Consider the following 22,677-nt stretch of genomic DNA (forward strand, 5'->3'; position numbering starts at 1 on the left):
CACTGTCCTGCATCCCTCCTCTTTCTCAAAACAAAACACATTATTGAACATTCATTGTCACTTGACAATAGACTCTAGATCCACCCCGGTGGTACATACCGCACATGCCATGCACTTACTTCATCAGGGGTTTGAAACTCGTGCGCATACTCATCTCCTGTCACTCGTAACTGAATACTAATAAAAGTAGGAATGCCTTTAGTTGTCTCCAGATAAACTGAGAGTAACCTGTTGTGATAGGAGAGAGAATAAAATAAAGTGAGAGCCGCACCAGTGCGGAGAAAGGTATCATAGTGTTCAGATTTTTATTGTTTTTGTTGTTTTTAGAATTGTTATTACCATAAATAAACTGCATGTGTGTGTGTTTCCTAATGCCATCGTCTCAGCATCATCCATGACACACTCCCTTCTTCCCTGCCACGACTAATTTTGCCTCCCGTTGTCTTGCTGAGGCAGAGCTTTCTAAATATAACCCCTACATGTGTGTGCCTGTGTGTGTCTGAGTGTGGAGTGTGTGACACATACTGTTGGTTGTACCAATGTGGCTCTTTGGCATTATTACAGAGTACAGGATGGTTACTTTGGCGAGGAAAAGCTGGAACAAATGTTTCCGGCCTTAGAGAGACTCATTGGTGTGTTGTTGAATGCCTTGTTTACCTCACACAGGATGTCAGCTGGCTGCCTCTGAGCGTGTACTGTAGCATATAATTCAGTGTGCACGGTCATGACATGTGAGATGTTAATGTCACCTACTGGACAGGAACAAGAAATTTATTAGCCTCATAACTCAAGGTTTATTTACAGTCCTAGCCGTGTGCACTGTATTGTGACAATAAATAATGCATTAGTTAGATATTATTTAGCCTTCATAGACTCTTCAGCATGCATTCAACTGTGCACAGTACTGTACCTATAGGTCTTATACACTGTGTAATACAGATGATGCATTATATATTGTGTAACTCTTTGCACATCCTACAGTTCATATGGTGCATAAACATTACCTTAGGTGTGACTGTGTGCAGAGTAAATATAGGTACCTCTCTGAAATATTTATTGACAAATGGGTTATAAACTGTAACTACAGACTGTAACAGTGGCAAATAAATCATGTAATTGTGCTTTGTACATCAGTTATGAGAGGAACTTTGCCTTTTTGGTTGTGAAAAATCTCTTTTACTACTGGAGAAGGCTCATGAGGATCTGTGCCTTATCCTTTTTTAAACATGTATCGAAACACATAAGGAAAATTTATAAGCACAAACTCAAGAATTGTTCTTGAAAATTCAAATCTTATATCTACAAATGCACAATGAACTTTTTTCCGATCAGATTCCAATACCTGAATTTGGACCTCTGCTAATACTGATATAACCGGTGCAGCTGGTAGTGATGCAGCACAATGTTGGCTTTGCAAACATTACACATCTTGCTTTTCTGTGTTTTGACACTGAAATATATCTTAACTAAGGAAAGGCTGAGTTCACCAACTGTTTCTAGTTCACTCAGTTCCAGACGCTCACATGTCATCTGCAGTGGGGTCATGGTTCCAGCACAAGCTCCATCTGTACAACTAACTCATTTTCTCTCAGTAGAACTGTTACTAATGTAACTGATTGATTAGAAAGTAATTAGCCCTACAGCATTTTGACTGTGACCTTAGAAGTGCATGATTGCATACAGTTTTAACAATTCATAAAAGCATCACACTATGGAATCTTGATTGGTACTGGATTGGTGCTGTCAGTCCAATCCAGTCTGATGAATGAGTAAGATAAGTATTGGCACCTGGTTCCCTGATTTAAGCATGTTTAAAAGTTAACACTTTATAGCAGTTTTAATATCATCAAATACATCAGTGAGAAGTTTTTGCAGTGTAAACCTATTTGTGTCTCTCAGCCAAATATGTCTCAGCATGTGTGTTTTTATTACTCATACAAGTATAAACTCAACAGTACACCTACTGTACATAAGTCTATATTTGATTATTTGTCTTGTAGGCTATAGCAGATACCTGGACCTATTTATAGTCCGCTAAATCTAATCCTGACACGGTGATACTGTATCAGTCTTCCTGTGGGTAATACTCCTCCATCCAAAAATAGACGGTCACAGGGAAATATGCTGCTGTTCAGAGTCTGGCAGTCACGAGTCTGCCTAAAAACAACTCCGGGTGATGGAAATAAAAGCGAGAAGGTACGGATGAACAAACAGGAGGGGGCAGAAGGAGCAGCTCCGGTACCGGCAGTCCGTCTCGGTGCCAGTTTGCGCTGTCAGGGAATTCCGGGGCCGTGCGCTGACGTCACGCGTGTGTACGCCTCTTGTCTCGCTGTGCGTGTGTTTGAGTGTGCGTGGCTCTGTCCCTTTAAAACAGAGCTCAGCGCAATACGATCCCTGCCCGGCTGCCTCTGTGAGTGTGAGGCAGAGGAGAAAAGGAGCTCGACGCGGAGAAACACCGACTCAGACGGTCGCTGTACGGCGGCGGCAGCCACCAGACGGAATAATCCGCACAATATAGAGAAGAAGGGACAATCAGAGAGGCTCTCCGACCGTCAGACGGCTCCAGTTTCACGGCTGTTTCTAGAGGAAGCGGCAGAGACTGACCGGGATTACAGAGCTACAGCTCCGCTCAGCTCAGCCGGCTGGTCGGGAATTTCTCTGCAGGCTCGGAGCACCAAACTTACGGATACAGACACCATAAAGCATACCGTGGATCTCGAAGAACCGGATACACATTTCTATTTGGAAATTATTTATTCATGGAGCGTCAAGTGGAAACACTTGAATGAACGGTGAGTGCTGTGTGAACTGGGAGCATTTAAAAGTCCAGGTGACTGTGTTTTGGTTGTAAACAGGCAAGTTAGTGTGTTATAAAGAAGTCAGTTTTTTACACGGCGATCTTAATTGTGTGGAGATGTTTAACGATCGTATAGATTGTGTATATAGTTACATTATTCTTGTTGTTTAAAATCGTCTTCGGTTATGATTCAAGATAACACTGTGTGAATTATCGTAATCAATGGAAGCGGAGCCCTTGATGGTCTGTGATCGATGAGGTGGGGGAATTTCGCTCTGGTTTTCTCAGCCACGGGGTGACTCTTTAATCCCACGCGTGTATATCTCGATTCAGCGAAATGCTTTCCTCGCGATTGATCATCTCTACCGGGCATGTTTAATCATCCGGTGCACGTGAATCACAGTAATTTCAGTAAACTGGCTTTAGGTGTGAATGTGGGGTTCACGGGACTTTTGGGGATCAAATAACCCCCCAAAATAACCGCTCTAACTTTTGGGGTTTTGTCTAAGTGTACTCAGAGGGTTCAGAGAGTTCATGCCATTTAAATGTCTGATAATGACACTGAAGTCGTCTAAAACATCTGTCAGTAGTAGTGGAGTATGAAAACAGCCCGATCCCCGGGTCCAGGGGTCTACTTTGGTCACTGCTGTCCTGAAACTCATGATCATATCATGGTTGGAGAAGGGAAGGAGAGCTAGAGGACAGGGAGAGAAATTGCCTGTGTAAGGAGATCTCACGCCATTGTGTGTGTGTGTGTGTGTGTGTGTGTGTGTGAGAGAGTGGGGGTGGGCAGGATCACTGAGGTCGGCAGCCTTATAAAGTGAATGGATAGCTGCCACCCCCATCACCCCCCAGTCAATCCTTACGCACACAAAGAGCTGGATTGAAAGGAAGTGATTTGCATCACCTCGTTTTTTGGGGGGAGGGGCGGTGTTTTGGTGCTGCTGCCCTTTACGTCTGGGTTTCACTCGTTGTTGGTGCGCTGAAGTCTGACCACATAGTGTTGTCTGGCCACCGCGGTGCGGTATCTAATTATCTCGTTCACTGGCAACAGTAGTCCAAAGTGACGAACTGGAGTGACTGTTTGACATTGAGACATATTTCTGCTGCTCTTATCGTGGTCCGCACGCTCCATGACGTTAACGATGCCCACAGCAGTCATCTGGGTTATCTCATGGTTAGTCCCAGCTCTATAACACGCCCAGCTGGCGCGCATGTCTGTTGCGTTTTGGGGAGTTTGTGCCGATTTTACGCACAGCGTTCCGTGAAAATATGAAAAACAGTGGAGGTTAATCAGGGATAAGGTGGACTAATTTGGGGGCGGGGACGTGTCTTTTATGAATACAATCAATAGTTGTTAATATTGCTTCGCCGCCCACAAACGCCGAGCGTTAGTCGCGTTGTTTTTCACTGGTCAACAGTTGCTGAGGATTTGTGGCTGGACGCGGGGCTTATTTGTCACTTTATTGCCCGCAATAAAAGAGCCCAGATCAGGAGGAGCGGAGCGTGCTGGCATGGGGTCGCGAACAAAACAAAACAAAAAAAGAAATCCTTTGAAGGGTCACTTCCGATCTATCAGATCGATTGGTGTGGAAACCAGCGGCGCGTTTTGTCCGCTCGTTTGAAGTCGGAGGTTGTAAAATGTTAAAGCTCCGATCGCTCCACACACTCTTTTGGCCGACTGTGTGCTGCCTCAGCTCTCCCCCGCCCCCGTCTGTCCCGTGATCTCAATAGGAGCGTGTGTGTGTGAATGAACAATCGCCGCCCATTTTACTATAAGCGATGACGAACATGGAGGAATATTGAAGTGATACACACGCGCGCGCACCAGTAGAGGAGGAGGGAGAGATGACGGTGAAAACGAGGCTGCTAACTCAACAATAGTGACTGAGTCACACAGCCTAAGCAGAAGAGAAGTGTGTGTGTCAGGACAGTTTCCCAATCTCCCCCACATATGTTGTTTGATAGGAGTGTGGCAGGATGTCCTAAGCAGGTTGAGGATTACTTTGATCTACTTAAGATTTTTCCTATATGTGTGTGTGGATGGCATGGGAAATGGGTCAGTAGGCTGCTTAAAGTGCTTACTCATCTAACACTACTCTGACCGTTGACAGTGATGAAACATGAGCTGTGTGTGCGTGTGTTCCTTGGCTGCGTGACAGTTCACCAGGATTTGGAGAAGCTCCTCCTGCCTCTTGACTACCTTTTACTGTCTGCGTGTCATACAGAAACAAATACAACTGTGTGTGTGGAGTTTCAAAGGGAAGCGGGTGGGGGAAGTGAATGGATGTCATCATGAAACGTCTGCTTGTGTTGTGTGACACCATACTGTTGCAGCCTTTCCAGTAAAGGGTGTCGTTTCTCCTCCAGAGAGCGACGCAAAACTAGAGAGAGGGAATAAAGGAGGTGTGGGACAACATCTGCCTTGTTGACGATTTCTAAAACACTCCCCCACGCACCCGACAGGTCAGGCGTGAAAACACAAGTTCTTCTAAGTGTTATGGTTGGAAACGAGTTGAGGAATTTCCCGTTACTTCATGTCAGCAGAAAAACTGAACATTTTAAAGGGGCGTTATCATAGCTATTCCAATAGCTCTCTGTTTTAATGATGGGCATTAAGCACAGTGGTATTTATATAGTATAACTGGATATATTGCAGTACAGCTGGGCTTTGTACTGATCGGCTGCGCTCGTCACTGCAATAATGTAGCTGCCAGTTTATGTCCTGCAGTGCGTGCACACACTTGAGCTCACCGTGCTGTCCAGACAGCAGGATGAAAGTTAAAGAGTTTGGTCGGGGCCAAGAACTCAGTCAACCAAGTGTGGAATTCCACCATGCGGTGTGAGACTGCCTACTGTCAACCCTCGCCTCTCACAGTGGGGGTCAGGGCCCAAAGACCAGGAAGCTTTACTGTAAGCAGTAAACTTGTGTAGGGTCCACTATATATAATGGTGTATTTTTAGACATTTTAGGTCTATTGAGGATTTGACAAATGTGAAACACAAAAAGGGGGTTTTTAAAAAAGCACATGCAAATAAATTGGTGCTCAAGTTGTAAAATATAATGTGATTATGTTTTAATGATCACTGAGGGAACATTGAGTCATTGTAGCAGAAATAAAAATGGGTCTGAATTACAAAAACTCCATAAAAAAATCAAAATAGATACAATAAGAGTTCTACATACATATGCACATATAAAGCTGTTATAGGTTTGAAATATAGAGAAACTGTTTGGATTGCAGTAATCACTAACATGTATGGATGAAGTCATGGTCCTTATTATTATATATTTCTCATTAGTGTCCAAGGAGCAGCAGGACCCTGCTATACTGCCAGCCAACCACAAGTCTCAGAAATCCATAACTATAAATATTGTCATGCATGCAGCTGTTGTCTCGCTTCAGGTTCTGTTCTGGATGTGGGAGCTGTAAGGAAAAGCAGATCATTGTAATTCAGTCCAGGAGTTTAGAAAGGGAATTGAGTGAGAGCTTTTTAAAGGAGTGAACGTTTCAGATGCAGCCACAACCCGAGCTAATGGGCCTAAGTCAAACACGTCAACATTTTGAACAGATGATCAAGAATTATCCTAAGGGAAAGCAGAATCTGGAGATTGAATCCATCCTCGGTGAGTAGAGTTGTGTCAGAGACCTCCCTTTGTCTGTTCTGCCGAGTGAAAGTTTTCCCTCTCAGTTCAGTTCCTCTCTATTATCTTTGGCTCTTTGCCACTGATGATGATGCCACAGTGGAAGGGATGTGTGCAGGCCTACACACTGTGTGTGTGTGTGAGTCATACACAGCTTCACACACTGTCACACCTTGGAAATATATTTTTTCCTTCCTATGACTACTTGCCCCACCTCAACCACGCTGGTAGAAGAAATGATAACTCAGCCAGTCAGGAGGCCCCTGTGCATCTTGGGAGATTTATAAAACATGCCTGAAAGATCAACAGCATCAGTATTTGAGGAATCTGTAAACAGGCCTCGGATATTCTGGACTAAATGAGCAGCGCTGTAACAAAGACGGTCAGCCTGCGTCACAGTTGTTCAGGTCAAAACGATGGTTGCGTAATTACAAGGACTGTAAAAACAACGCCGCCCCGGCCATCTGTACACATGCTGTCATTAACTCTGATGCATATACGACTCACACACATGCCTGTGTGTTATTTATTTATTTTTTTGTCATTCAAACGCACACACAGACTGCTGATGAGACATAATGTTGAGTCCAGGGAGGAAGAGGAAGAGGGTGTGTGTGTGTGTGTGTGTGTGTGTGTGTGTGTGTGTGAGAGAGAGAGAGAGAGAGAGGTCAGCCTGTCCTGTGTCTCGGTAAACATGTTGATCATAGCTTTATACCTGTTCCTCTCTGTGGCTATCTCTGTCTCTCTAGCTCAGTTTAATAACTGTTAGTGAGGACGCAACTGTTACCATGGGAAACAGTTACATTGTCTTGTTTAGTGTATTTCAGAGCCAGGCGCTGTGTGTGTGTGTGTGTGTGTGTGTGTGTGTGTGTGTGTGTGTGTGTGTGTGTGTGTGTGTGTGTGTGTGTGTGTGTGTGTTAGTCCTGGATGTGGAATAGAAGCCTCAGGAGAGACACAGCAGTCTGACAGAGGGGGATTTTCAAGGCCACTGTTCCTCTAAATACAGGCAACATGACTTTCTGTTTTGTCCTGATCTTTTGGTAGTTTAGTGAAGAAGCAGAATGTTCGGGGGCTTTTGAAGTTGCTCAAGTGTGGAAATCGAGAGTGACGATCAAGACATTGCCAGTTGTCAATGAGACACCCACATCCCCTTAGATTTCCTGTCTGTCTGGATTTACAGGCAGTTTTCCTTTCTTGAGAGCCACAAGCCAGGTGTTGAGTCATTCCTTTTATTTCTGTCTCACATACAAAGACAGGAACAGGCCCCAATTTCTGCTTCTGTGAAAATGAACCGAGGAGCACTAGTGAGTGAGGGGAGGAGTCATCAGTTCACAGACACTCATTCTGCCATCATATGTTTGTCATTCACTTTTACCAGAAGCTAAAAAGAGGGCAAACAAGGCTTTTCACTGAACACCCAGGGTCTGAGCCCAGTAAATGGCTTTTGAAGTCCTTTTGGTTGTCTTGTTTTTGTTGACGAAGCTCATGTGAGTCATGAGTTGGACACACGTGCCGTTCACACAAGATGACTGTGTCTGAGGTGTATTTTAGGAGCCATGACTGAAACCTACCAGGTTTCTGACTTGACTCTCACATCTGCAGAGACTCGTATTAGTCACATACATTCACTTTCATCTACATTTTAACCGACTAACGGCTTCTGCAGACACTAAAACACACAGACAGTTCATATCTTTACAACAGGAAGCATCAGCCTTCAAACCCCTCCCTAAGGCCTCTATGACACACACACACCCCTGAGGGAGGCCTACTTCCTGTGGTCGTGACGACAGCTTCCTCTCCCCTCTTAACTCTGTTCCCCTTCTCTTTAACGTCACACACACGTGCATCTGGTTTGTGTATGTGTGTTTGTATGCCTGTGTGTTGGGGGGGTTAAAAAAAGAGAAGAACCACAATAACCCAGTTGTGTGTTGTCAATCACAGGCCCAGATGTCAGGGTAGGAGTGCAGGAGACAAAAGGGGCCTCATGTTTTCATGTTTTTCTACCATCCCCCCTCCTCGTCCTTGTTCCGTTTCTTTTTCCACAAACAGATGAAAATGTAGTTCAACTGTTTCTTGACACAGTGTCACTGCAGGTCCGGAAATCAACATTTTAATCTCTTAGATGCTTTGCAGCCCAGCGTCTTTTGTTTTTTTTTGTTTGTTTGTTTTTCAGGCATAATAAAAAAAATCAATAGAAAAAAAGAGGTGGCATCAAGCCAACCAGAAAGGCTGACCACCAACAGCCAAAATTAAAACAGTGGTTGAGAGGTGGTTGCAGGCCAGAGGCTTCTCGCTGTTCTTTCAAAATGTACCGAATGTTGAAGTAAGAAGCGTTGTCAGGCCAGCAGAGGTTAAATGTGAGGATGTCATACTGCCGTACTGCTCCTCTCTGACACGGCCTGAATGTAGAGCTCAGGGAGTGCACATATGAGCCAGGATAAGACAAAATAAGACTAATAAGAGCTTCTGGCATGTATTGGCTGGCAGTTGTGCTGCTGCTGCTGCTGCTGCTTGTGCTTATGAGAGTAGAGATGGCCTGGGTGCCACTAGGTGAAGAGTTAGGTCAGCCTTATCCATCCATCCATATCCATCATGGAGGTCAGATATTTGTGTGTTTGTGTGCAGCAACAATGTTTGCGTCCAGTGTCCTCAGCTGACCCATACTGGGCCGACTGAAACTGAGTGTGCATGTGTTTGTGTGTGTGTGAGAGTGAGAGGATACGGACGTGATGAAGTTAGCCTGCATCATCGTCTTGGAACGGCATTCGCTGACGTTTACACACGCAAACAAATAAACACACACACACACACGTACACTCAGGGTGCCTGGCAACGAGGTGGAGGAGGACGGATGCAGGGGCTGGCTGTTCCTCTGTTCCACACGGTGTGTGTGTGTGTGTGTGTGCGCGAGAGAGAGAGAAATGCATGGTGTTTCCTTCAGAACACGATCGCTATCTGGGATGATTATGTAATGGCCAAATGGAGTAGAGAGGGCGAGGGAGGACAGAACAACAGAGAGAGAGAGAGAGAGAGTAAGAGAGAGAGAGAGAGAGAGAGAGACCGTGCATGGCCCTTCCTTCATCCTCCACCAGAACTTTCCCTCGGTCTATTCTGTGTTATCTGCCACTTCTCCCGGCCTTATCTGGTCCCTTCTTATCAGACAGGCTCCACAGTGACTCTACCGGGACAGTAACACTCTCCATCTGCCTGCCGTTACGCCCCCCACTCAAGCCTTTAGTTTTCAGTGGTCTCACCTGCTCTCACTGTACTACATCCCCATGCACTATTGATTAACACTACCATGCTGCACAAAGTCAAACTTCCAGTTCAACGAATCATTTATCTTGTATTGATTGTTAAGTCTTGAAATGTTATAAAAGCAAGTAGTAAAAATATTTTCTTTTTTGTGGATATTTTTTGCAGTGTATGCCCTCACTGCTTCCCCTTGTCTCGCTCCAGTCTATTTTCCCCTCATGGCCTCAGTGTGGTTGTCTGGCTGGGGACCAGAGCAGGCCAGTGGTTGGCAGGGTAGGGCGAGAGTAAATAAATTAAGGCTACTCCACAGTACATGTCACCTGTACATCTTCATTTCAACCGTCATTTTTTGTACCTCGTTGGTTGACGACAGTTGGCACAGCTTTGTATCTTTGCCCAAGCTCCGGGCTTGGCCCCGCCTCCCAGCTGATAGCTGATGTTGCCGGGACAATGACTAACTTGCGTAACTACGACAACAAGGGTGTTGACAGGAACAGCTCTTTGATGATGGGTGACTATGGAGGGGGAATTTACTTTCAAAAGATGCATGGTGGGGGAATTTTTGATGCATCGGCCAAGCATGTAATCTGTTTGGTAATAATTGATAAATATATCACCTGTGTATGCTTTTGTTAAGGAGACAAGACAACAACTGAAGTCCTTGAATTACTTTCACTTAACTAGATTTATTCACTGCAGCTTGTTGTGGTTAGATTGAGTTAAAGTCAGAGAAAAAAAAAATCTCACTTCAGCACTTGAATGTTTTCTTAGTCAAAATTCAAACTTTTTTTTCCCTCCAGAGTTACAAACACGGTTAAGTGAAGTTTTCGTGAATCCAAAACAGTTTTTGTTTTGTAGAATTTGCCCCATTGTTTTTTTTAACTTGTGGTCAGGTAGATTCTTCCCTCGGCCATGAAAACCCCTGCAGCTCTCTATCGCATCCTGTTTGTCTACCTAAACACACATATACACACACAATCAACGCATGCTGCGCACTTCATAGGAAGCAGAAATGACATCACGAAGTCCGAGAAATTCCCGCAGCTGTCACATCTGTGACGGCACAGGAACACGCCCCCGGTCACCTGACAGTAAGCAGTGTCCCAGGAGGGCGGCGTTTAGGCTGAGCGGTTTGGGGTAAGCCCTCTCTCTGGGCGCTGAGTCATCGGGGGGTTCCCCGATAAACGAAATGCGTAATACGCAGACGCACTTTCACCGATTTCTCCCTACACAAACAGCACTGACTATTAACTCATAGCTGATGTAACCACGTGTCATCACTTTGGTATCATCTGATAGAACCTGAGCTGGTATGTAACACTGTCTGAAACCAGATAGTGCACATGGACAGCACAGTGCTGAGTTTCTCACACTGTGCTGGTAGAATGGCTGTGAGCAATGTGATAGCCAGGGCAGCAACTGGTTTAGACGAGCGTTTGGTCACAACAGACATAAACACACACCCGCTATAAAAGTGGTAATTACAACCTCGCCACTGTGTCCCTGTCTGCACTCACAGCTGGGTCTCTTACTAGATTTCTGTTTGTATCTCTCTCTTTCTTGATTTTTCTAATTTGAAACGCTAACCCTCTCCTCCCCACCCTCCTTTGTCTGTAATGCCATGTGTTTTTATTTTTTTTATTTCATTCCCCCAGCGTCGCTCTTTCACGTGTGATAGTTGACTTAGTCAGGTCGGCTCTTCCTGCTCGAGTGAGATCAGCCTCATTTGTGTCCGCTTGCCGGCTAAGCTGCACAGTCAGTCTCGGCATTGTGTCTGTGTGAGAAGAGAAAAAGCCCCCCTCACCCCCATTGTGTCGACCTCCCCGCTGATTTACCCCTTCGCCTCTGAGCTACCGTCAAGTTTCCACAATGTTCTGAAACCAGGCGTCACCTCAAAAGTCAGGAAGGCAGGAGGGGTGAGAGCAGTGACGATTCGCTGCCTAGAAAGTTAGAAAAGAGACGCAGCAGGAAAAAAATAAGTTGTCAGTTCATATTGAAAGCAAAGACCACCCTCAGCCCTGAATCATATCACATGCTTTGAAGCTTTAGGTTCATGGCAGTTTTGATCACAACTCAAGAGTATTGTGTTTAGTGTGGCTTCGTGGTGTTTTCATGACAGCTTGACATGAATGTTTTTGTCTTCTCTGTCTTTCAGGGTTGAGGAGACCCCAGAGAGATGATTGGCAGCCGAAGCTGAGACTTAACACAACTGTGAATCAATAACTTGGTGCTACTCTAAAAGGTACGCTCAGCATGAGTGTGTGTCTGCTTCAGTATGTCTCAAAGCATGTTGTGTTCAGTCCTGACAGTTAGCCTATCTTCACATAGCAGCAGAGCCTGGTGGATGATGATCCCTGTGAGGTGCAAGAGGAGAGATAGAGGGGTGTGTGTGTGTGCGTCTGTATAGCAGCCCTCCTGAAGAGCTAAAATTGTGCAGCGATTGAAATATCCCCTTCTGGGCTTTAAATAGAGAGAGAGATCCAGAGATGGTGGGAGGAGGAAAGGAAGAGAAGAGGAACTGGTGGGAGGAAGGACTGCGTATGACCAGAGCTAATTTTGGAAAACTGTGGAAGAGTGTTGCGCTGAGCAAAAGGAATGAATCATAAGCTGTGTGTGTGTCTGTGTGCGCACGTCTACATTCAAACTAATGCATTAAACCTAACTTGTCACATACTTCAAGATGCTAGCATTATGTCCTGTGAACAGTTAAAGCTGCAATTGTTTGAACATCTGGTTTCTTTTACATCACTACCAATCAAATGTACTTGTCTGATGGTTTCAAAATCTTTAAATTCTCAATCTTTAAGGATTTTAGAGTGATTTCCTGTTACATCTCTAGTGCAAGTCGTTCTGAATGTATAGGTGCGACTATATGCTTCTCGGGTTCTGTCAAGAATCTCTTTTGTTGTCTCTTTTGAATCGAGGTACTCATAGGAAACACAGGCTTCTTTGTATCTTGACACCTTCTGTCTTTTGTATTGTGTGTGAGTGTGTGTGTGTGTCCGGTGTTTCAGAGAGCAGGGAGGGGAGGGAGTTATCGCTCAGCTTCTTTCATGCGTTCTCTCAACCACTTTCCTTTGTGTCATCTCAGTGTGTGTATGTGTGTGTGGGAAGGTGTGTGGGCGTTTTCATGGCACAGTTCCTGCTCTCCACTCCACTCCACCTCCCTCCATCCCTTCTCTCTTCTCGATCTCCATCTTTTCTCCTTAATCTATCCTTCCATCCTGTTCAGACCGTCTGTCGCTGCTGCCCCCCTCTCCCTCTCCATCACGCCTGCCGTAATGAGATTAAACCTTAGTGTATCCATCGGGCATGCACACACACCCTTCAGAGCGCTGCAGCACACACACACAATCATCCACTTAAGACAGCACACTATTCTCTCTCGCATGCACTAAATCAGCAGAAGCCCGAGACGACCATGCAGCTTGCACACTTGGCATTGCTTCCAACAGCACACACGCACTCACACACACACAATTGGCATGTGACCAAGGCCTCTCACTCTTAGTCTTTCCCTCTGTCTCTTGTTATCAGGAGGCCCATGGTAAGGATTACAGTAACCCCAGGTCTGTCCTTATAGGTGAGCTCCCTACTGAGCCATCTGGGCCCCAGTAATAATCCTGTTCTGTTCTGACTGGCTCACTGACGCCTCCTACAGGCTGACTGGCTAATAGCAACCTGATCCAGACAAAGACATCCATCATGATTTGCGACTTCTCTAGTGTTGCTTCAACAGTGAGAGTTGGATGTAAATAAGGTTCAAGTAATGGTTTATTTCAGGTTTCCTCTGCAGTCTCACTAAGCTCTCCCCTGCCCTACATTCTGCTCCTCTCTGCTGGCAAACTCTCCAGTTCACACACATACTCAACACCAAGCCTATATAACAGAGAGCCCACTGGCATTTATTGACTTTTCAGTGCAGCTCTGTCTTGTCTGTTCTCATAGTGGCTTTTCTGTTCTTCTGTCTTTGCAGCCTATAGGCTTTTGGGTTCTTGGTGCTACAGCAGTCGGACGGTACAGATATTCTCAGTGTTGGAGTGAGGCCCTCTCTGTGCTGCAGTGGAGGGCTTCACAAATACAGCTAGTTTGGTGAGTAAGAGCTCTCTCATTCATTTTAATAACATACATTTTGTTGTAAGTATATGATATACAGTTCATATGGCTGTCACCTTAAAAGTCTACAGTGTGCAGTAGATTATAGAAATACAATGCAATTGTTTAAATCATGGAATAATATTTCAAGTCAGTAATGTCTTTTAGATTGCTATATTTAAGTCAGAGGAAAGATGAGATAAGTAAATACATTTCTGAGTCAGAATCCCTCAGCAACAGCCTATAATTTTGATGGGCTAACGAGTAAGTGTAGCACAATAGATTTTTACGGATATCTTACGAACCCTGGTATTTGCTCCATAATGACACATGATGCCATTTGACCACAAATCCACCAAAGATGCCATAGTATTAAAAAGATCATGTAAAGATATTTATTAAAAGTTTCAGGTAATTATCACATTTTTTGGGAATGAATACAAATTAAATTTCACTGATGGTTTTGTCCATGTGTTTATTTACATCCACAGGCTGGATGCATCACGCAGTAGAGCAGTTTGGCGGGCGTGGCACACGGGATTCCTTCCCTTTGGACGGACTCAACCGGGGACCATGGGCTCCCGTGGGCGGCCGCGCCTGGCAGCCACCTGCCAGGTCTGTAGCCATGACAACACCTACACAAACTTTAACAAACCTGTTTGTTAACTTAAGTCCATCAGGTTTAACCTGTAATTAGAGTGGTCGAGCTCCATGGTTTACAGCAGAACTGAAGTGAAAGCTGTCATCTACTTAACAACCTTGGTGTGAAAACGACTAAGAAATGTCATATGACTGTACTGTGCGTGCTGTTCCTCATCAGGTGTTCGCCTGGAATGAACCAACACCAACTTCTCTCCCATCTACCTCCTGGTCCTATGGGCGGACTGAACCATCCCAATAAATTCTTTAGTAATGGGTAAGATTAACTTAATTTTGAAACCAGAGGGGTGATTAATTTATAGAAAATGATGTGAAACTACCTCATTTGTTCTGTCTGTTTTGTATTATTTAACGCTTTCGTCTTTTATTTTTTTGGCTGTTAAGGCCCATGCGAGGAGGTGAGAAGCTTGAGCTTCAACAGCCAATGTTACCAAGTTTGCAGAGGGAGCAGCAGAGACCTCCTCCTCATCACCTTCATCCTCCACCTCCTCACAGAGCATGGGAGCAACTAGGTCAGCTATATGATTCCCATCTCCCTCCTCAAGGACATCCTGGCGTGCCCCTGCCCAATGAGCACTCACTTCGTCTCCATAATGGAGGCTATGCAGGCAGCGGCGGACCTCCCCCCAACCCTCATCATCCCCCCAACCCTCATCATCCCCCCAGCAGGCCAAACCAACTGCTGAAGGTGAGTAACCATTCTACAGGGGACTTCTTGGCTGATTTATGTACCAGAGTGTCAAAAGACTTGTTTTAATAGACGAAACAAATGACTCTGTTCATGATTTCATTTATGTGTTTACCATCTGTTTTAGTTTGGGGGTCCTCAGGAGCAGCATATTCCCCGGGGTCCACCATTGCTGGGAGATGAGATGTGGGCTCAGGTGCATCAGGTAGGAGCTCTGTAATTGGCTATGATCATATTTCATCATCCTTATAGACAGAACGCTCCCTGCTCTGGCTGTCACTTCTGCTGCAACCAGACAGATGAAAGATACTCTCCATTCCAAGCCACTGTCACTGAGCTTTGGCTGAATATTTCAGCAAAAGAATGTTTTTGAACTGACACTGCAATAATTGCACTAGTTCTCTTCATCTGCCACAACACTGATCCTTTGGTTTTTCCATTCACAGCAAAGGGGTTACCCAGGGAAGATGGTGGGAGGTCAGCTGAAGAGACCGGGCCCTCCATTGGGAGAGCACTCTGTTATTCAGCACACTCCTCCACCATCACTGCACCCGTCCTCTCGCCCAGCTGTTGAGGACTGCCCCAGCCCCAGCAAGAGGAAAAAGAGTTCAGATCAGGTAAATAACCAGAACTTTTTTTTTTTCGTTATAACAAAAGTGGCATAATAGTACCCTTAGTTCTAGGTTTTTACTGCATTTTTTTGTTTGTCATTTTTGTAAGTTACATATTTGAATCATGTCTTGCTCCCCATGCAGGTATCCCATCCTGGACTGCAGCGTTTCCCTGGCCAGTCTTTGTTATCTCAGCCCCACCTCCCTCCAAAACCTGCCTTCTGGAACCCCCTTCACAAGAACAACAGCACTCCCTGGCAGCCCCAGACTTCTGATCGCAAGAACGCTCCATCACAAGAGTTCCAGGTCCGAATAGTAAGAAAATGTCCTTTTATCAGATATGTGAATATTAAGTGTTTTACTATTGACTATAATTAATGGGAAAACTTTATTGGCTTGAGCGGTGTTATATTGATTCTATTAGCTGTCTGAACCTGACAGAGTATTATTTGCTGTGCCGTAAATACATTTTATATCATCCTTTGTTGTTTTACAGGAAACCAACAAACAAGGAATGGGCAGCTACACCCAAAAGTCCTCTCCTGCCACTTCAACCCCTTCAAACCTCTCCCCTCTACCAAACTCCTCTCCTGGAAGCTACAACCAGGGATGTGCTCCTCAGCTACAGAAAGACACATTCCAACCTCAGGCTGTTAACCAGCAGTCCCCTCACTCCTCCTATCCTAGTCCCAGCTCCAAACTGGGGCTAGCTACACCCTGCCAGGCCATGGAATCCCATGGTCCCCGCAACCAGAGAGGCCCTATCATTGGGGGCCAAGGTGGCAGACAAGCTACCTCTCACACTGCATCCACCCCAACTAGGGGAAACAGAGATCAACACCTACATGCCCAGTCGTCACCAGCAAACCCTCCTGCAGCCAGCAACAACAGCAGCAGCAGCGGCAGCAGTGTGCCTTACAGCCACTTCCAGCCTCATCCAGGGCTGGGGCACCAGGGTCCCCCTCCTCCTCCACCTCCTCCTGCCAGCAGCACCTCAGTACCTCAGCAACAGCAAAGTGGGCCCCATGAGGCCTGGAGATACCAGAGCAGGCCCAGCAGTCACTCTCTAGTGAGTACATTCATACTCATTCGTACCATTTCCATATCAGTTTGTTCTTCTGCTGTCATAAGTGTTCTTTGATATAATGCAATAGGTGTTTTGACTCAGTTTAACTGAATCGTTTTTCTGTTTGTGTCTTCAGGAGTCTGGCATCTACAGGCCTCCAGGACTGCTACCTCAGCGCCAGCAGAGCCACAATCAGGTCGTGGATAGTCGGGTTCCAGGTCACTCCCAGCATCACCATCATGTCAGCCCACCTTTGCCCCCAGCCAACTCCACTCCAACTTCTGTCATCACCCCCAATCTTCCCGTATCACAGGCCTCCTGCCCCATCGGTGGCTACAGTGGCAGCTCTAGAGGTGTAACAATGGCTGGTATCTCACCGTTGACCACATCACCCCCTGCCGGTTGCCCTGTGAACAATGGCAGCAGTAATAACAGTTGGCAGAGAAGAAGAGAGCCAGCGCCCCAAACTTCCATCAATGCCGTAACTAACCCCACTTCTCAGCTGGATGCTCTGATGCAGCCAGGATGTCAGAGAGGCCAAACTGCCAACCAGTCTCACCAACAGGGACTGCCCAGACCACAACCGCAGGGATCCAACAAGCCGCAGCCCATGAAGGGGAAGACATCATACTACACTCAGGCTGAGCTGGAGCCAAGTCCTGCATTTTCCTCATCATCTTCATTGTTCTCCTCAGGGCATCAGAGGGCTGGTGACAGTGTGATCACAAGCAGAGTTTCAAATCCTCTTCCTAGCTCTCCTACTACATACTGCCCAGCTCCTCGCTCCACTGTCAACTCTGCCCCTCAGCCATCCAATCCAGCTCTGTCCTCCAGACTGCATCATCAGCCCCAATCTGCTTCGACACAGTCCTACTCTCAGCCTCAGTTTCGTCCACCAGCTCCAAACACTGTCCCTCGATCCATCAAAGAAGCTCTAGACAAGCTTGACGCCGAGCTTGAGGGTCACATGCAAGCCGAGGAAAGGAAGAAGAGGGACAGAGAGGAGCAAGAGAGAAAAATGAGAGAAGAGGAGAGGCGGAAGCGAGAGTGGGAGATGAGACAAAAGCGGGATGAGGAGAGGAAAAGGAAAGAACTGGAAAAGAAGGAGGAGGAGAGGAAGAAGAGAGAAATTGATCGACAAGAAGAGGAGAGGAGGAGGAGAGAATGGGAGAGGCAGGAGCAGGAGAGAAAAAGGAGGCAAGAAGAGGAGCGGAGGAGGAGAGAAGCGGAGAGGCTGGAAGAGGAAAGGAAAAAGAGAGAACGGGAGAGGCAAGAAGAGGAGAGGAAAAGGAGAGAATGGGAGCGGCAAGAAGAGGAGAGGAAAAGGAGAGAATGGGAGAAGAAAGAGCAGGAGAGGAAGAGAAGAGACTGGGAGAGGCAAGAGGAGGAGAGGAAGAACAGAGAGGCAGAGAGGCAGGAGAGAAAGAGGAGGGAATTGGAGAGGCAGGAGGAAGAAAAGCAGAGACAAAGGGATTTGGAGAGAAAAGAGGAGGAGAAAAAGAGGATGGAGCAAAAGAAGGAGGAGGAACTGTGCAGTGCAAAAGGTAAAGAGCAAACTGCTATTGAAAATTTGGAGAGACTGCTCTCTGGCAACTCCTCCTCAACGCCCCCACCTCCCCGTCTGTCTTCTGTTGCTGCACCTCCTTCAGGTTCATTGCCCCCTAGCTCCCAGGCTTCTCCCCCCTACCCTTGGCTAAGTCGTGGTGGCATTCCCTCTTGTCCACCAGGCCAAACAGCCACCACCACTACACCTGTAGAGAGGCTGCGGCCGCCCCCTCTTACACCCCAGACTGAATATGCCAGAGAAAAGCAGCGGCAGAGAGAGATGTGGAGCAACAACGGCGGAACGACTTTCAGTCCCTCATCAACACACAATACCTCAGGGATGAATCAGTCAGGATACCCCAGCAAGCCCCCGGCAATGCAAGCCGCGCCCAACCAATCCAAAGACTCAGCTAGGGACAGGGACAGCAGCCAACACTCTCTCCCTACCTTAGCACTTAGAGAGCCCCCCAAACTCTATCAGGCTTTTCCTAGAGAAAATCTTCCACCATCTCAATCCTCCAGCTCCACTAGGGGAGTCCTCAACAAGCAGGTGACTGGAAGTGGTTTGGAGAATGCCAGCAGCTGTGACACTGACTCTGACAGTGCTCAGTTTGAAGAAGAGTCCTCTGAGTTGTCCACATTGTTACCTGATGGTCTTGCCAACATCATGGCTATGCTGGATGAATCAATCAAGAAGGAAGAGGAGATGTATAACACTGAAAAGTCAGAGTCCACTGGTCTTCTGGACAACTTTTCACAGAGCGTTCAGCCTATCAACAGCTACCTGTGTGCTCCAGATCTGATTCCAGCAACAAGGCATCCGCCCAACCAGGAAGACTTTGGATCCAATCCACATGCTAGCCCTCCTGTGCTCAGCCGCCAAGGCTCTCTGGCATCCCCTTGCAGCCGAACATCCTCTCTCAATGAGGAGGATGAGGATTACCTTAAACCACCTCATGTCCCTCTCAACCAGAAACAGTCAGTGGATATAGGAATGGGAGTCGGAAACACCAATTATCGCCACAGTGACCTGGCTAAACTTTATGGCCTCCCTGAGCAGACTAAAAGTGAGGCAGATGAGGAGGACGATGAAGAGGATTCTGAGACTCCATCTTGTTCTCCACCACCCCAAAGACCCCATCTCCATCAAACGGGTGTAAACAGCATGTTCAAGTCCCTGGCAACAGTCCTAGAGAGCCAGAAGTATGCGTACCGTGGTGGGCCGTTTGGGAGACCCCCTCCATCAGCGCTGGTTGGGGTCAAATATTCCTCTTCACTGTCACTGGGTCCTGACATCTGCCGCCAGCAACAAGGCAGTTCTCCCACGTCTGATTCAACCAATCCACCCTTCAGTCCAGCTGTCCCACCTTTGAAGTCCTCTCCGTCTCTGCTGGAGAACAAGAAACTGAAAATAGAGGACACTGATATTTGGAGAGACGATGAAGAATCAACAGAGGAAAGATTCAACTCTTCCAAACACGAGAGTATTCCTACCACAAGTCCTATTAAGGTGGTCAAGGAGGAGCAACTGCTGACAACCATCTCTGAGTCTTCTCTGGCAGAGTTGGGCAAGAGTTGTGAAGTCATGCTCAGTCGACAGTCACTCCCTAAAAAGAACTCTCTCGATAAATCTGATATCAAAGCGGAGGATCGACACAAACCTGAGAAAGTTAAAGAACACAGAGAGAAAGACAGAAACAGAGATAGGGAGAGGGAGAAAGAGAAGAAGAGGAAGCATGGTCATAGCCACAGTAGCAGCAGGAAGCATGAGGACAGGAAAGAAAAGAAGCATCGAGAAAAGAGAGAGGAGATGGCAAACTCATCGTCTTCTTCATCGTCTTCCTCTCATTCCAGCTCCAGCCACAAGCGGCACAAGGATGGCAAGAGCCATAAGGAGAAAAAGGATCGTAGAATTCTGGGTGACCTCAACCTCCAGAGCAAGGAGGGGTCTGAAAAAAATCGTGGTCATTATGATGCAGATAAAAAGAAGCGCAAGGAGGCATCCAGCGCCAGCTCCAGCAGTGAACAGGAGCACGCAGAAGGTTCTTCCAAGCACAAAAATCTGTCTGAATCTGGTTCCTCATTAGGTTCGACAGACTTCTTGAAACTGAAGGCACTGTCAGATGGGCCACCCAAGGAGCTGAAGATTCGTCTGATCAAAGTGGAAAGCGGGGACCGGGAGACATTCATTGCCTCTGAGGTGGAGGAAAAGAGGATCCCACTGGAAGATATCTGCATCAAGAACACTGCCAGTGAAATCATCCGGTCATGCAAGTAAGTACACTGTAAAGAACTTTTCTGAAAATGCAGCTACCATGAAATTTCAGCCTTTTTTCATAACTCGGGGAATCATGAAGCTCATGAATATTGGCACGTTCCTTCACTGTAATATTCTTATTTAGAATGTCAAAGTATTTCAGAATTAAGTCATCTATTTGCCATGAATAAAGACAAATAATCCATCAGGTGGCTGTTATGCACAGTACTTAGAGTAGGAAGTTGTGTGTTGTATGTTTGCATCTGTTAACGTATCATCTTTTTTTCTGTTCCAGGGGAGCCAGAGTGAAAGGGAAGTTCAGAGAATCTTACTTGCTGCCAGCCTTCTCTGTCAAGCCCATCATGGCCTCTGAGGAACCCATACCTAGAGAGAAGCTCAACCCACCTACACCCAGCATCTATGTAAGTAACTGTGTCCACGAAATGTTATCCATTATTATACATGGTAATAAACAGTCAGGTCTGATACTATACCAATTACGTTTAAGCAGAAAAGCACACAAACAATACATTCTTTAAAGCAACAAAAGTGGCCTAGTGTGTAGTACACTGTGTACATTGGGTCTTTGATAACACGTGCTGCCACCTTGTGGTGATTCATTGTACATATGAAGAGACACACGCAGCAACAGTTTGTTACAGTGAGCTAACAAGATTTTTCTTCTTCTACAGTTGGAGAGTAAGAGGGATGCCTTCTCACCTGTGCTGCTGCAGTTCTGTACAGACCCCAAAAATCCTGTTACTGTCATCAGAGGCCTGGCTGGATCCCTGCGACTTAGTAAGTTAACACATTACATCCATTTACCTTGAAAACCCAAGGCAAGCCCTCCCAATACTTCTGGGTTAAAGAAGTTGTGAATCCAGGTGTCGAGCTACTAAATAGAGTCTTCCTCTGGGGCCTTTTTTGACTCATTAATTGAAGAAGTATGCTTACCGTGGTATATATATTCATATATCATGGAATTGGATCATCACTACTGCTCTCTTGTGTAAGCAATTGCATATCTGACTAGGAAGAAGGTTCCTAATGTTCCCTCTAACTCTTTTTAGACCTGGGGCTGTTTTCTACTAAATCGCTGGTGGAAGCCAATGCGGAGCAGGCGGTGGAGGTTAGGACTCAGGTGCAGCAACCTGCTGATGAAAACTGGGACCCTAGTGGGACAGGTCAGACATGGCCATGTGAGAGCAGCCGCTCCCACACCACCATCGCAAAGTATGCCCAATACCAGGCCTCCAGCTTCCAAGAGAGTCTCCAGGTATGTGTTCTACTACTGCTGCCATCACTATTTCTCTGTATTTGTATAGTGTATATTTCAGTTAAATGGTTATGTCAGGACTTCCATGGTCTTGCATTGTGCCGTGATCCAGCTGTTGAACATGAACGTGATCTGTGTCTTCAGGAGGAGAAAGGCAGTGATGAGGAGGATGAAGAAGATGATGAGAAGGAGAAGAAGCCATTCAACAGTTCTGAAACTCCCAGCAAGGACATCTCTAAAGAAAGCGGCAGGTAAAGTGTTGAAAGAGCGAAAAGTTGACTAACTAACACAATTGTTTTGCAATTTAAAATAATACATTGATGTGTTTGTTTTCCTCAGTGCTGAACAGAAACCAGTGGGGAAGATCATTAAATTTGGCACTAACATTGACCTCTCGGATCCCAAGAGGTGAGCAACCTACACATTTCACCCAAATCTATGTAGCAGCATATAGGAGGTCTTCATTTTATGCATTGCCCTCTAATGGTCATGTCTCAGTACTGCAGCATGATTGTGACAGTAGCTCCTGTAATTTTTGACATACTCTGTACCTGTTGTCTCCGCTCAGGTGGAAGCCCCAGCTTCAGGAGTTGCAGAAGCTGCCAGCATTTATGCGTGTAGCATCCAGTGGAAACATGCTGAGCCATGTTGGACACACCATCCTCGGCATGAACACTGTCCAGCTCTACATGAAGGTCCCAGGGAGCCGAACACCAGGTAAAAGGACATTGAAACGCCTTTGTTTTAAAGCTCAGCTTTGATCTAACTGGTCACAGTG

At 46.2% G+C, this 22,677-nt stretch overlaps 1 protein-coding gene across 7 annotated transcripts in view; it reads left to right on the forward strand.

Annotated features, from left to right (window-relative positions):
* kdm6ba (lysine (K)-specific demethylase 6B, a) overlaps positions 1-22,677 on the forward strand; it is a 98,368-nt gene that overhangs the window by 71,673 nt on the left and 4,018 nt on the right. For 6 of the 7 annotated variants that reach the window (XM_037112508.1, XM_037112509.1, XM_037112506.1 and 3 more), the window contains 16 exons: positions 11,857-11,943; positions 13,678-13,793; positions 14,288-14,411; positions 14,617-14,712; positions 14,841-15,144; positions 15,272-15,349; positions 15,591-15,761; positions 15,900-16,061; positions 16,252-16,824; positions 16,958-20,640; positions 20,919-21,045; positions 21,316-21,421; positions 21,694-21,899; positions 22,044-22,150; positions 22,239-22,307; positions 22,468-22,616. In XM_037112508.1, coding sequence (XP_036968403.1) covers positions 14,293-14,411; positions 14,617-14,712; positions 14,841-15,144; positions 15,272-15,349; positions 15,591-15,761; positions 15,900-16,061; positions 16,252-16,824; positions 16,958-20,640; positions 20,919-21,045; positions 21,316-21,421; positions 21,694-21,899; positions 22,044-22,150; positions 22,239-22,307; positions 22,468-22,616 — 5,950 coding nt within the window. In that variant the 5' untranslated portion in view covers positions 11,857-11,943; positions 13,678-13,793; positions 14,288-14,292. Of the gene's footprint in view, positions 1-2,366; positions 2,793-11,856; positions 11,944-13,677; positions 13,794-14,287; positions 14,412-14,616; positions 14,713-14,840; positions 15,145-15,271; positions 15,350-15,590; positions 15,762-15,899; positions 16,062-16,251; positions 16,825-16,957; positions 20,641-20,918; positions 21,046-21,315; positions 21,422-21,693; positions 21,900-22,043; positions 22,151-22,238; positions 22,308-22,467; positions 22,617-22,677 lie in introns of those variants that run through there. The other variant, XM_037112512.1, reaches the window with a different exon arrangement.

The sequence above is a fragment of the Acanthopagrus latus genome, chromosome 10, assembly GCF_904848185.1.
Source record: "Acanthopagrus latus isolate v.2019 chromosome 10, fAcaLat1.1, whole genome shotgun sequence".
Lineage (NCBI taxonomy): Eukaryota > Metazoa > Chordata > Actinopteri > Spariformes > Sparidae > Acanthopagrus > Acanthopagrus latus.